This window comes from Apteryx rowi, unplaced genomic scaffold, assembly GCF_003343035.1.
Source record: "Apteryx rowi isolate R43461 unplaced genomic scaffold, aptRow1 scaffold_27, whole genome shotgun sequence".
Lineage (NCBI taxonomy): Eukaryota > Metazoa > Chordata > Aves > Apterygiformes > Apterygidae > Apteryx > Apteryx rowi.
Genome location: NW_020449085.1, coordinates 4,688,545 through 4,703,789, shown reverse-complemented (window position 1 = coordinate 4,703,789; position 15,245 = coordinate 4,688,545). Strand labels below are relative to the sequence as shown.

Genomic DNA, 15,245 nt, shown 5'->3' with positions numbered 1-15,245 from the left:
AAATTATTTCAGAGGTTTCACTTGTAAAATCACAAATGATCTTTTGCATAGTGCCAAAAGGTACACAATGTGTATAAAAATACTTAATGAAAACATCATAAAAACATCATCCCATGAAGCAATCAAAATCTGTCCAAGTTAAAAGGTACTGCACAGATGCAAGAGTTTTAATATGTAAGATCTATTATTAATTTTATCCTCACCTGGTAAGATTTTACAAATGCAATACTTTTTTGTGGATTCAAGTGAACATCAAATATTATACTAATGTACAAAGTTGCCATGCAAATAAGATTGGTATAGAGCTGTTGTGCAAGACTTAAGCTAACACAGCTCTGAATCAGCAAGATATTTATGTATTTTCATCACTGTAAATACATAGGTGTTAACTTGAAATCAGTGAGACTAAGCTGTAACTGCACAAGAGCTTTGCTGAATCCAGATTCAAACCAAGAAAAAAAAAATCCTGTCAGAATGAATATYTGCCTTAATAATAGTACTGTTATATAGACTTTTATCTTAAAAAAATGCTGGTTGTATCAGACACTAAGAATATCAATGGAGATTTTAACATTCAGGCTTTATTTGCAGGCATATATATTTTAGAACTACACCCAGAACCACTAAAATCCCCACTGAGTTTCAGTAGACAAAATCTGCAGGTATAAGAAACAGTTTATATTTATATTGGGATATGGAATGAGAACAGCTAAGACTTTAACAAGGACCAAGGAAGAAGTAAACTGCTGATGAATCTAATTTTGCTCAATATATACATCAAATGGTAACACGAAACCAGAATCAGACTACAGGATAATCTCAAAACCTTGTTCCATTATTACGCTACTTAAAGCTTGCACATTAACAGCAATGTTCTGTCAAACCGAAAAGTACTTTTTATAAATGATCCTGGAGGACCTGCGATGAATACACTTTTTATACTCCTGACCCCAAAGATCCTGATTAAGTCAAGTAAATTTTTTTAAAATCAAAAGATAGCTTAATGACCTAGTTTTACCTTATAAATGACATTTCTTGACAGATCATAATGTAACTTATTTCATCTGGTTTTGCATGTTTCTCCTGGGATATATTTTAACTCACTGACTAGGATTTTAGTAAAAAGAAAAAAGTTAACTCTGTAATAGAAAAATCAGTTGTTATTTCATATTACTATTAATCATAATATTACTTAGAAGACAGCCAGGGTAAACAACAGTTTGTTTGGGGCTGTACTAAATAATTTACAGTATATAATCCCAGTAATAAACAATTACAGAAAGCATAGGCATGCAATGAAAACACTAGTATCTGATATAAAATATTTGTGCCCCAAATTCTGAGTTGCATGTCTATGAAGGAAAAAAATTAGAATGAAATGAGAATCAAATTCAGACCACCTATCCAAGTAACCCCAGTGAAAACAGTGAGATTGCTTGCATGGTAAGGTAGTTTGCCCATACCACAAGCACAGCTTTTGTGCATTTCCTAATCATAAAGATGTTTCTCACTGAGAAATGCAGTGCACTGAGGCCAATACATGGTCCTGCTATTGTTTTACTATATGCCTTTATTCTTTACTGCTCCAAGCAGCTTTACACAGCATTATTCAACAAACTAAAAATCCTGTTCTTCTTTTCTCATTATGGAACTTGGCATCCAAAACTTGCAGAGAACTTTTAAAAGCTTACTTTTAAAATATTCTTTGATTCTAATGAAATACATCTTTCTTGCAGATTAATATTTACCATTTCCCTAGTCAGACCTTACAGATTTTGCATTTTATGTTTAAAAAACAAACCAAAAAACAGTCAAGTACTCCAAGGACATGAAAAGAGAAATCCCTGATAGAATTAATTTTCTTACAAGGTTAACCTTTTAAATGAAGTGAAAACTAGTGAGGAAACCAATTTTTGCAAAAGCCTACCTCTTTTAAATTTCCAAAACATTTCACTAAACTTATGAGAATTTAAAGAACTGATAACTAGAACACTACCTTAACAGTTGTCAGATGATAAGACAAGGTGTAAGGCGATTTGCAGCTTTACAGTCTTTCTTTAGTTAGCTTGCTTTTACCTATTCCAAATAAAAAAAAACTACGAGAGGTTTAATATCATCCAGTCTTACTATGTGTCTCTCTTACAAACAGTTTCAACTAGCTACCCATCACCAGTCTTAACAAAGACTCTTTAATACACTCATATACTTAAGAATGTTGAGGTCATCCTGTGGACGGCCAAATTTATAATTATTGCATTTAAATGCAAACGTTCAGCAAGAAGAGCAACTTGTCAATATGACAGTTGTGTATATAAAAAGTTTATATATGGACATTCCAGAAAAGTTTAGACAAATCAAGTATTTTATTTCATTAATATTGCATCAATGATCAGAGGTGAATGTATATTAGCTCCTCATGTAGATAATTTTTCTGCAGTTTAATCTTTACTCTTGAAAACTAAAGGTATTTACACAGGATTTTACCATATTTTAAGCACATTAACTTCTCACTTTTCCACCTTCTGTTTACCTGTCCCAAGTGTCCCCTTTGTAACAAACTCTTGAAACATCTTCTATAAAAAATAGAGACTTCTCTGCTAAAGTAGCATTCAGGTGCTATAAGGCCAGAGCAATTTGTGTTAAAAGTCAACAACAGCAAAAATTACAAGCAGGTATACAGTGGCCATAAATATACTTAAAGAAATTAGAAGAAGTCTAACCATCAGAAGAGTGAGTTTTTGAACAACTTTCTAATAATAGCTGTAATAATAGCTGTGGGGAGCCAAAAAAAAGAGTCTAGTTTATAAACAAGATTAAATTGACTGTTTTGCCTGTGCCATACTGATACTACAGACTCAATAATCCTGGGAATTATTGCAAGGAATACAGTACCAACTTGTATACATACAGATTCATAAAAAGTTGCCTAGCTCTCATATGGAAAAAAAAAAGGACTAAGCAAAGCTCCATTTTAAAAGCAATTAAAAACCACATGTGTACCTGTCTGCATATGGGGGTACTGATGTGCACAACAGATGGTTACAAAGTGGTCCCTCATACACTGTATTTTATTTTGATTCACAGGTCCAGAGTTCAGAGGACCTGGCAACCTAGCTTTCCCAGGCACCTCCAAAAATCCCAACTACTCTTTCAAGAAATGAAAAACTTGTATTTCAAAAATTATGGGTCCATTATGCCATGTTCCCCTTTTCTGTTGTGAAAGAATTCCACAAGTGAGAAAACAGCAGATAAGAGAGTGGATTCAAAGTCACACAGCACTGTGCATTACTGCAGCAACAGGGAAGGGTGAGATGCTTCCCCCTAGAAGGCAGTGGAGAGGCATGAGCTCTCTGTGGCTGCCAGTGGCTGGCTATAGTGGTAATCCCAGCATTTTGATGTTTAAGATCCAAGAGGTATGCAGTAACTATTGGATCAGAAATAAATCATCAAAATACAGACCTTATCTGGCTGTTTACAGCATGATGCTAATGTTCCTTCCTGACAAATTCTGGAGGTTATTGTCCTGAAACATGTAATTTCGTTGTACTTATCATACATTACAGATGTTACTGCTCATCAAAAATCATCTAGCACTTGAAAATTCCAGCTATACTAATGAACTACATGTCCTCCTGTAACAGAGAAATCCCCTGGCCTGACTCAATCCACTAGGCCTAACTCCTGCAAGGCTTTGAGATCAATTACCCAGCATTATGAAAGGCAGGGGCTGCAAAAGCCATTAGAGGAAGGCAATTTCTAGATGAAGAGTAGTGAATTAGGGATGACATTTCAGCTCTTGCATTTGCCAGTTTATGTCAAGAAGATAACATTAATTACATTTGGATTTTGTTTTGTTTCACTGCAGTTGGGTCTCTGTTCTGTGTTCACTTTTATTGGTAGTGGGAAGACAGACATTTGGTGTTTTACAGATCTTTGATTTCCCTCTTGCCTACCCAGCAGGGATGTAAATATAGTTTTTTTGAAACTTGGCTACAAAATATATTACTGTGACAGGCTGCTGGTTAGGTTGAAATGAGTGACAGAGTGGAAATTAAAGCACCACCATCTTTATATTTCCTATAATGACCACAAGAACAAGAATGCATATATCCCTGATATTAACAGAAGTAGAAATTTAATAAGAACACTTAATTTCTGCCTTGTTTTCACCATGGGATAACACTTTAAGCCCATACCCCTAGCCTGGCTCTATACAGCTAAATTTCTATGCCTGTGAAAAGTACAGGTTAGTAATAATTCCAAGGAGGATTTGTACTTAAGATCATATTTTCTACTTCAAGGGCTTGACTCAAAGCTCATGAAGGTAAACAAAGTTATTTACTTCTGTGTGCACTGGATCTGTCTCTTGGTTATCATGAGATAAACTAAATGTTGATTTCCTGTACTGTTAATTCTGTCTATGTTTATCACTTTATTTAAAAGAAGAGAGCAATGCAGCCAGCACTGTCTGCATCTCATAATAGGTATTCGACTTCCTCCTTCTTTAGCTTTCTTCCCTTTGATATATTGTCTCACCGTATTGTCAGAAACTTATTCAAGACGCTCATGGTGCAGATAGCTCCCTGCAATCCATTTCAGTAAGATTTGCAGTGTGCTGAAACACTAATGAAAACTCGAAAATATTAATTTTGAGGGTTATGAAAAATTCAATTGATATGATGTGAAGGAAATAAAGAAGTACAAATAAGCTTGCCCTGCACCTAAAATACTTATTTCTTCTGCTGAGGTAAGAAAAACTATTACCCAAGAGTGGGTGCAAGCATGAAGGTACCTATTTTGGAATTACATGAAACATTTCTCTGACTCATCCTCAGGACATGTGAAACTAGATGTGTCCTTTTTTTCTATTGATAGCAAAGGCATCAGGGACAGAAAAATGAGGTTATTAATACACTTTCTTCTTTCCAAAGTGCTCAGTACAAAGATCCTGCCAAAAAATCGTATTTTTCAAGCTGGTCACAGACTTCAACCTGTTTCCTAGCCCACACATCAAGGATTTGACTCCTTTCTTTGTACACAGAGAAAAGAATTTGATGGAATGTATTCAACAATCCAGTTCTATAATACAATTACAATTGTTGGGAATTGACAGTAGAATATATATGTGGAAGTTGCTAAGGAAGGTTTTGTTTATATTTGAAAAAACAAAACTAAACAAAAAAACACGAACATGTTTAGATTGCTCCTTTCCTCCCATAATGCAAACTAAGATATCTTACCTGGTAGGCATCTAGCTGTTCATCAGTAAATATTGTTTGCTTATTACCCATCTTAAATGAGGAATTCTTCCTCTATGCAAATGCATCCCATTGGAAGTTGCTGGATTCCTCTGTACTGCAGGCATTTAGAGCATGTATACTCCGTGAATGTGCTGAAAAAATCCCAAAGACTGCATTGAACTGCTTTTGACTGCACCTGTCCAATGAGGAAGGAAGCAGTATTGGGGAATCTTTGCAAAGGCTGGACTTGAGTGTGCCAGGAAGGAAAGCGTTAAAATCGCAAGCAGGTATCGCCTAGAAACAGTGTAGCCATTCTCCCCCTCTTTCCTTTGTTTCTCTAAGAGGCATACAGAGCTTTTAGAACAAAAAGGAGTAGCCAGTACCAGAAGAAACCAGCTCTCTACTGCCTCAATGTCTCACTCGCTTGATCACCCTGTGACTTCAGGGCACTCCCTCTGGGCACCTTCACATTTTAGAGAAGCTTTGCGTCACCAGACGGCGCTCGCTAGCGCAGTCGTATTCCAGCAGACACGCGCACACACACACACATGCAAATCGGGAAATTAGAAGAGTGGGCTGGCAGAGGTAATGTTTCTGCAGTCGGTCTCCCCACAGACAAAAGTACATCCTGGTCAGTCCTTGGACCTGACCCGCAGCACATGCCAAGACTAAATATAGCTGGATGGAGGCTGAAAGTGGCCAGAGCATCCCCACAACACTACGTGGTGCTGCAGGGGCTTCACAGTAAATGCTCACATCTACACTGTGGCTACATCCAGCCCCAGCTATCTAGGATGTCAGTTCACTGATATCACAGATATCAGTATCACGCTCTCGGATCTACCAGYGAATGTGAGTATTCCCTCTCACATTTCATAAAAAAACAACAAAAAAAAAACCAGAAAGATTAAATTAAGTAGTTTAAATGCAAGATAATCTAACCGATTTCAACTCAGACAAGCACATCTGGAAAGAAAAAAAAAATGTTACCACAGACTAAAGCAAAGGTACAGAAAGTACCACTAGAGGGCTCACAGTTTTTAAAGTAATACCACCCAATTTTTGTATTTCCAGAAAAATTAAAAAAAAAAACAAAAAAACAGAGCATGAGAGAGAGAGATGGAGGCAGACAGAACAAATGAACTCAGACACAAAACCATATTATTCAATATTTGCAGGAGGAAGAGCTCTTATAGCAACAGTAGGAAGAAGGCTGGGTGAGCAAGGGAGGGAACAAGGAGGAAAGACCTGTTGCTTTTGACTGTTCATTTCCTATTTACACGTACATAGCAAGGAGAGAGGGCTTACAAATATTTAATAAAATCCCCACTTTCTTTACCTACAGATCTGCCAGTGGTCATTATTTCCTCATTAAGTTGGTACATTTAATAAAAAAACATGCAGATAATTATCTTCTGCTTCCCCCTACAGCTTCTAATCATCCTAACTTGGTAATAGCATTGGATAATATGAGTTGAATTTGCCTTGACACATAACAACAAAGAACAAACATTTAACAGTAGCACTGAAAGTAAATGTGTTGGATGTGCAGTAAAAATACGCTATGAAGTGCTAAACCATACAATGTTCTAAGAGACATTTTATTTAGACTGTAGCATTTAGAAATACAGATCAGATTAAATGCAAACCAGTACTGCCTTGTGCTGCAAAAACACAATGTACTACCTCATTTACGAAATAAATAGTTTGAGAATGCATTCAACAGGGCTTATTAGTGATAAGCAAATATCAGAAATTTAACAGTGAAATGAATAGATAATACTAATAGAACATATTTACACTATTTCAAAACATGAAGGAAAAAGCTAGAGTAATAAGGATAATACAAACTCAGAATGACCTACCATCAGATGAAGAGAGAAACAAATATCTACTCAAATATCAGACAGTTGAATCCACTGTTTGTTATGTGGCCAAACTGACCTCTGTTTTTCCAGCCACTAGTGCTTTTTATTTTTTTTCCAAGGTACAGTGACATTAGATTCTTTTTATGTTCCAAAAGCTTCCCCACAAGCAAAACAGAAAAAAACAACAAAAAACACACTACAAATACAGTATTTTAAGGCACTTAATGACTGGACAAAATTGAAAATCAGGGCATAGCTACCTGGTTGTCTCAATACAGGCATCCAACAATTAGGTCTTTCAAACTTTGCCGATTCTTTTGGAAATCTGGACCTTTTATTTAATTGTAATCTCTGTTCCTCATATTTTGCCTGAAAAACAAATAGAAACTACACACGCCTATTTTTAGAGGTCTTTGAGATCTATGGATGAAAGCACTAAACATCATTATGATCCCATAACCTAAAAAACATTGCTTGAAGAATTAGCCAAAGGAGTGTCCATTATTTAGAAGTAGAAAATGAGGAGTAGGGAAGATTCATTAATAAGTAAATTACACCTGTCAGATACTGAAAGTTACCTTTTCCACTTGGTCCCATTCAGAGGATTATAATCAACTTTTAAAGGGAAAAAATGGCATGCAAACTGATAAAACTGGCTTTGTTCAAAAACAGTCTTTTCAGAATAAACAAACTAAAGTAAGCCAATACAGTCCTATAATAGTTTATAGGAAGAGATCTAAGAATTAAAATTAGGGAAAAGAAGCTTGCTAAGGTAATTGTCTTTTCTATTGTTTACTATGATATATTTGCTCATCAATCTTTAATAACATTTTGCAAACTTCATATAGTGCTCTATGAAACAAAAGAATAGTTACTTACTGGTACAAATAAAGTTTACTTTGTTCACTAAAGAAATAAAGCTATATCAAGAACTCCTTTTTGGGGCAGCTTTTATACTGCTAGCAGCATTACTGATGCATAAGCAGTTAAAAAAAAGTTAAAAAAAATAGTCCTGTGTTTAGTTAAAGCCAAAGGAGTAATGATGAAACCCAACTGAAATAAAATAATCCAGGGCAGAATTCAGCTGGACACAAGATCTAGTAGTTTAGCATTACTAAAAGATCAATGACATCTTAATAGCTAAGACTTTGTTTTTATACCTAAATCAAGAGACAAAGAGCTACTTTTCAGATTTTTTCATAGTATCCATTTTAATTACAAAAAAAATACTCTAGAACTAAGAAAACAGTGCCACCCACCGAACTGTTCTTGAAAAACTTCACCAGGCCACCTTTTATCTATTACATTATCTGATCCTTTTTGGAATATAAGGGATAACAGGACAGTAATGAGTTAGCATGATGTCAACTATTTAAGGACCTTATTAAAAGGATTAAAGAAGATTACTACTGGTGGAAGCAGTTACAAACTACAGTACAAAAACATATTTGTAATGATGCCTGATTATCTACTCAGAAAAATTAAGCCATAGACTTGAGGGATTCTGGTGAATAAGCTGTGTTCATAATTTGACTTTACAAATTTATAAATTACAAATTCACAAATTTGTGAGCAGATCACATGGTTTTGAAGATGCTTAAATGTTGCAAATCAAAATCTCAGTGGATTCTTAAAAATTTATTAGAGGTGTTCTTTTACTGCACTTTTTGAATCAGAAAGTCCATAATGGCCCTTTTAAGATTAAGAGCACTCACAGTTCTGAGAGTTCTTGCATGTCCTCAGCTCTCAATGAGTTTCATCACTTGCTTTAGCAGCTATGCTTAAAATTAAGCACATTTCATATCTATGATCCGGTACTACTTAAATACAAAGCTAGCAACTGATTTCCATCAGACCAGACCAGTCCATAGTCAAATCATTTGTATGAAATAGCACTCCTCACACAGCCACCTAATTCAAGTTGCCTGTCTATGCAGATTGGATTAAATATAAATGGTCAAATTATCTTTAATGCCATTATACTTAAGTGGATTGACACCAGGGATAGATTGGGCTCCATATCTTTTAATCTTGTGGTTCTGTATACTTGACAGTATTATTACGGTGAAAAGAGTGACATTAATTTCTTCATTTCTTACCTGCTTTCATATTCCTGGCTGACATTTAAAATCTTAGAACAGCAAGCAACTGCAGCTAAGATAGGTTGGGTTTTTTTTGGGGGGGGGGGGGAGGTTAAACTATTGAGGATGCTCATAGTTCTGAATCCTCTTTTGTAGGAGCAATGCTAATACATAGACAAATGTTCTGGGGAAGCTGGAGACAAGGCAGAGAAACTGGGACATTTTTCCTGGTTTTGAACTTATGAAAAGGGCCCCATCATCTTGAATGTTTGCCCTCAATTCCAGGAGGACCAGAAGTAGGCTCAAAGTTACCAAAGAAATTTTAAAACCCTTTCAAAGGGAAATATCTTGAATTCTGACTTAGTTATCTGAAAGCGTATATCCAGCTTCACCATTCAGGGTATGTTATTTGTCCCCAACACAGGAAGCATGGCATTCACTGACCAACGGATTTACATAAAGAACAAAATCCATGTATTAGAAAAGGCTGCACAAAGTCACATAGGATGTTTACATAATAGCCTGCTTTCCTCTGTGTCCCAGTTCAAGCCTCAAAGAAAAAGGAAATTTCTATTTTCTTTCAGAGGCAGTTATGGAAGTCTTGTTAATCATATTTTCTGCTCTAGGTATGTTAATATTGCCTGAAATTAACTCAGGCTGATCAGGTTTTCCTCAGAGGAAGTTTTCTGTCACTTAACATAGGAACCTCTTTACCATTAATAAGAAATTCTAGGTGCGGTCACATGACTTTCTACTGAACTCCTCGTTCCCAATTCAACTGTACAGATTACCTGAGACTGAAACTTGCCATGCATTGGCGTAATAAAAATTAACTGTCTTACTCTAGGAAAATAAATAATAATTCTGCTACTATCAGTTGCAGAGAGAACCAAGGTCTGAGTCTCCTCTTTCATTAACATTACTTTAAATCACCAATAACTTCAAGAAAAATAATGCAGCAACGGTGCACGAAAGGGTTTGTTATTCTCCATTTTGTTTACTTAGTCACACCTGGATATTACCATGCTGTACAATTGACACAAAGGTGCCAATTCCTGTTTATCCCTTTGTGCCTGGCTTTCCACTCTGCCACACCACTATTCTCTTACGTATTTGAAATGCTTTGCTTTCATTCTAATGCAGAAGAACTTACGTAGGAAAACAGGTATGGCTAAAAGAGCTGATTGAAATTCTTACTTTTGAAGAAAGTCTTCATCTGCCTAGGGAATGGCACACAGTGAGTGCATGGACAGAAAGTAAACTGTTTTCTTCGATTTTTCTTTCCATACTCTGAAGAGTATTTTCAATTATTAAATAAAATTAAAAATGGACACTTAAAAAAAAAGAAAAAGATTTAAACAGTGGTTGCTAAGGGTTCCACTACAATAGCTAGCTATGGTAATAGCTAGCTCAAATACGCCTTTGTGGTGCCTACATTTCATTGCTATACTTCACTATCTTAATACTTACATTGCTATCTTCCTATAGTAACTGGGTAAAATTTAAAGACTGTGGTATAGGGCAGAAACTTCTTGTATCTGCTTGTATATATCAAAGATTAGTTTAATTTGCCAGTTTGATGTTAAGCAATATTTATCTCTAACAGAAGTTACTGCAAAAAATCAATACATTTTATGTACTCAGCAAGGTTATGACCTTAATGCTATCAATACCAGTCTTTCATCACACTTTATTGCACGTTAATTTCTCTAAACTGTTTGCCAAATGGACCGATTTTAAGCTATTTAACAACACATAGCATATATTTTGCAATCAAAGTCACAAATAAAGTCAAGTTTACAAAGGAGGGCAGTATATATACAATTGTCTATTTACAGGCTGTTATACAATATATCATTACATCGTTAAGCAGCCACTGTTCACCTGTTTTAAAAGTTTCATCCATGAAACAGAAAATATACTATCAAACATGTACACCAGATTTTAATATTTTATAGCAAGATCGCTGTCAGGTGCAATACCTTAACTCCCCTCTACGTCCACAATCCAACCCCAGCTGCAGTGACTTGTTTCCACAACCACAGCCCAGGCAGTGAGATAATGCCAGCACTCCTGATTGACTTCAGTGCAAAGTCTCCTGCTTTAAACTGTTGCTAGCAGTGGTTGCTAAACCTGGTAGCTTTGCTGTAATATATTAGTAGAGGTGTAAGTTTAATAACCTCCAAGAGATGAGTAGTACTACCTTAAATTGSCCCTGTAATTTATGCAGTGAGAGATTGTCCATGGCCTAAGTATGAAAGCTCTTATTTCTTTTCAAAGGAAGATCAAGCCAGTGCAAACAGAGGTCACTCCACCTCAGATGAGGGTATCTAGACAGGGTCTTATTAGCAAGTTGTATGTATTGCCTTCACCCATGAAGCTGGCCAGCTACAACTTTCCTGAGTTTTCCTATATAGACACAATCCAGTTATCCTTTTAATCGGGGAAAAAAAATCCTACAAATTTTTATGTCCACAACACCAAATATTCCAGTGATTTCTCTAACACCCAGATGTTTTTCTTGCAGATTAGCTCTTCGTAAAGTTGCACTCTAACAAAAAGAACAGACTTGATGTAGAAGGCTGCCTGTACATTTATTCTGTTCCTACTTTCTATAGGTTAAACATTTAAGTCAGGCTTGCTGTTCCCTGGTAAAAATATGATCTTGGCTGGTAACAAGAAAAATTACACTTCATGTAGGACTGACTCTCTACTGATGCACTGCACACAAAGGCAGTTAGGGCCGACATCTACTCCAAGCATAGGTCATAACGCATTGATATCAATGATTACTACTTGTAATCATTACAAGGGAAAAGTTCTACCCTTGCCTGTCTGACCCTACAGAAATTCATTCCGAGTCTCTGGGCTTTGTTTTATTTACTTGAACCATATTCATGCTTCTGTTCACTCACAGGTAGATGAGGAACAATAATGTTCACCTGCAATTCATGCTGTAGAGCTAAAATAATAGAAATGCTTGGGAATTCCTTATATAAATGATGCTACAGAGCTGCAAAACAGTATCATTGTACTACCCTACACAAACTGTTACAGCTTGCCTCTTATTTTAATAGTTCAGCAGAGTCACAGACTTTGCTGCAAATGATAAATAAAAAATGAGCTGTAAAGATTCAGTTGCAAAACAGAAATCCTAAAATAAGTGAGAACAATGACAGTGTGATGCTGCAATGTAGTTAGAAGAGTTGCTTTTCCATCACATGACCCATAGTATGCTTGCTTCGACCCCAGTAAACTTGTCTGGAAGCGCTAACTATAGAGGAATGTTTCACAGGACTGAACCTTGCCTTATGAATAAACAAACAGAACTTGGAGAAGATGCAAATTTCACAGTTCTCAAACAGACAAAAGTAACTGACAATCTCATTAAATTAAACTAGTTACGATGAGCTTGAAACTTTATGTAGAGGGCTTTTTTAATGCTAAAGAGAACAAATAGAAAGGAAAATCTGCCAAATTTGTTTTTTTTATGGTCTTATCTATCTAGCTTAATAAAATACACTATCATGTCTTGGAAGATGGAGGTTTCTGACTGCATTTCATTAAGCCTAATTTATCCATAACATTTCAAGTAAAAATGTCATTAACTTCTTAAAGATGCTTTACACAAGACAATGTTTTGCCTCAGGGACAAAATAATAAACACGAAGTTAATGGTTGTCTAAGCAGACAACATTTAATATCATGAATTCTGTGGTAATGACTCCGAATACAACGATCATTAGGCATAAGAAACTACTGCTATTTCTCTATAGGCATCTTTTTTCTAGGCAAAATAACTGCTTATGTTTTTATTACTGTGTTGTTCAGCCCTTCTCTGAATATAACCAGAACACCCACTTTTAATGGCATATTACTGTAAAATCATTACCATAGCACCTACAAGACACAGATCAGAAACCTGATGCAATAGCTGCTGAAAAAACGTGGAGAAAATTTCCCCCACAATTTCTCCCCTCGATTTACAGTTGAAGTGTAAGCCAAGAAACTACATACAGATACAGTCAGAAAACACAAGAAAAGCAATGTGAGTATACTGATCAGCATGATTAGGAAAAGCATAGCACATATCRGCTTAACACTTATGGAGTCCTTTGATAAGCATCATGGAGAAAGAAACAGGAATTTAAGGGAAAAAAAAAAAAAGAGATGTATACTTCTCATGGGAAAAAATACAGTAAAAACATTGAAAATTCATCATGCGTGTCCTGAAAGCATCATAGGTCAATCTGAGATGGGAACAGACCTCAAAATACAAAAGGAGAGAGAAAAGTAGGGAATAGGACACAGAAGAGGTGGAAGGTAAAGGTGACACAACAAAAAAAAGATGTGCAAAGTATGATCAAGCACTGAACCAAGAAAATTATTTTACAGAAACATTTAGAACAGATATCTACAGGACCAATTTGGATTTTAAAAACTAAAATAAAAAAGCAGTTGTTACCAGAAGAGAATCAGTATCAAGAGAATTATGCACGCTTGCCGTTGCAGACCTGCTAGGCAATTCCTATCAATTCAAAGCATTATCCAAAAAAAAAAAAAATATATATATATATATATATATATACACACACACACACACACTCTAACAGTAGGAAAATTTGTGAGTACCCTGTGGTGCCCAGTCAGGACAAAACTGAGCAAGTAACCCCCAGAAAACAGGGGCTGCAGAAACTACAGCTCTATATTGCTGAAGAAGGAAACCAATTCTGAGAGCGTCTGTTCATTCACACTTTGAAGACATGAGAAAACCGAAGACTGAACCTTAATGCTGCACAAGCACAATTCAAGCACATATAGGACAGAGGAAGGCAAGCAAAAAGACTGTTAAGTATTCTGATAACACTGTTGCCAAGTCTAGGTATAAAATTATATTGAGCCAGGACACAAAATTTCATGATACTAAAAAAGTGTAATAAATCAAAGGTGATTATTTAAACTCTTTCTGTTTTAAACTTGCAGGATATATTACAGTCATATTTTATATCACTCTTTGCAAACACTGAGCCCAGAAATTGGCCTTCATTTTAAATCAAGTCTGAGATTCTCATTTATTCCTAYAATTAGTTGTTTTGAAAACAAAGCAGTTGCCATAAACTGAGAAAAAAATTCCAAGCAATGGCAACAGTTATTTAGACAGCAGAGCCCACCATATCATAAGAGACAGTCCCTGCATCACTGTTTGTCCAAATAGAGGGTGCATTATCATTTTACAGGAAGAAAAAATCGTTTAAGTCAGATGAAGTGGTCATCCCCAGAGGTCTGAGCTCAAACTGCTTTAGTTCTAGTTCCATGCTTTACTCTCAAAAACATCACAGAATGGTTGAGGTTGGAAGGGACCTCTGGAGGTCATCTAGTCCAACCTCCCTGCTCCAGCAGGGTCACCTAGAGCACATTGCACAGGATCGCGTCCAGGCGGGTTTTGAATATCTCCACACTATCCCACACTATCCTCCCATCCATAAGCATACGGAAGAAAAAGCACTTTGTAACTGCTTTAGTTGGGCTTTAAGGCAGGCACCTCAACCTTCGTGTGCCTTCACAGGGAATGGGTGTCTCCTCCCTCGCCACACCTCGGCCCAGCACAACGACAGCCTACCCGGACACACGCTACTGTCAACCGTTTCAAAACCGGTGAGATGAGCCCCTCATACCCGGAAGTGAACACAAATTTTAAAATGGTGAACTTCAGTAGCTTTGGTTTTGCCTGGTTAAAGTGCACGTTCTTCTCTGCTGCCACAAATGCCTGACGCTTTTTTTTAAATGCAAACTGACTTCTGGTGTGAGCGTGCCAATCCCAGAAGCTGAGGTTCTGCGAAAATAGCAAATGCCTCCAAACTGGAGACTGCCTGCAAAACCGCCTTCGGTTGCCGTTACTTGGATGTCACGACAAATACCTCCTCGGACACCACGTTCAGGGCTCCCGACTGGCCTCCGTCCTCCTGGCGGCACCGTGCTGGCCCCGCCTGGCCCCTCACAGCCGCCCGGGGCCGGAGCGGGGAGGCCCGCCCTTACGGGGACGGTGAAGGAGGCTG

The 15,245-nt window shown here is 36.7% G+C and overlaps 1 protein-coding gene across 17 annotated transcripts in view; it reads right to left on the bottom strand.

Annotated features, from left to right (window-relative positions):
* Nucleotides 1–15,239, bottom strand: part of LOC112967334 (calcium and integrin-binding family member 2-like) — a 40,310-nt gene extending 25,071 nt beyond the window's left edge. For 9 of the 17 annotated variants that reach the window (XR_003253924.1, XR_003253921.1, XR_003253925.1 and 6 more), the window contains exon 1: nt 15,108–15,239. Coding sequence is in view for 6 of the 17 variants with exons in the window: in XM_026068414.1 (XP_025924199.1) it covers nt 5,241–5,291 (51 nt within the window). In the remaining 11 variants the exon portion in view is untranslated. The other 8 variants (XM_026068413.1, XM_026068416.1, XM_026068418.1 and 5 more) reach the window with 5 other exon arrangements.
* Between the last annotated feature and the right edge of the window lie 6 nt (nt 15,240–15,245).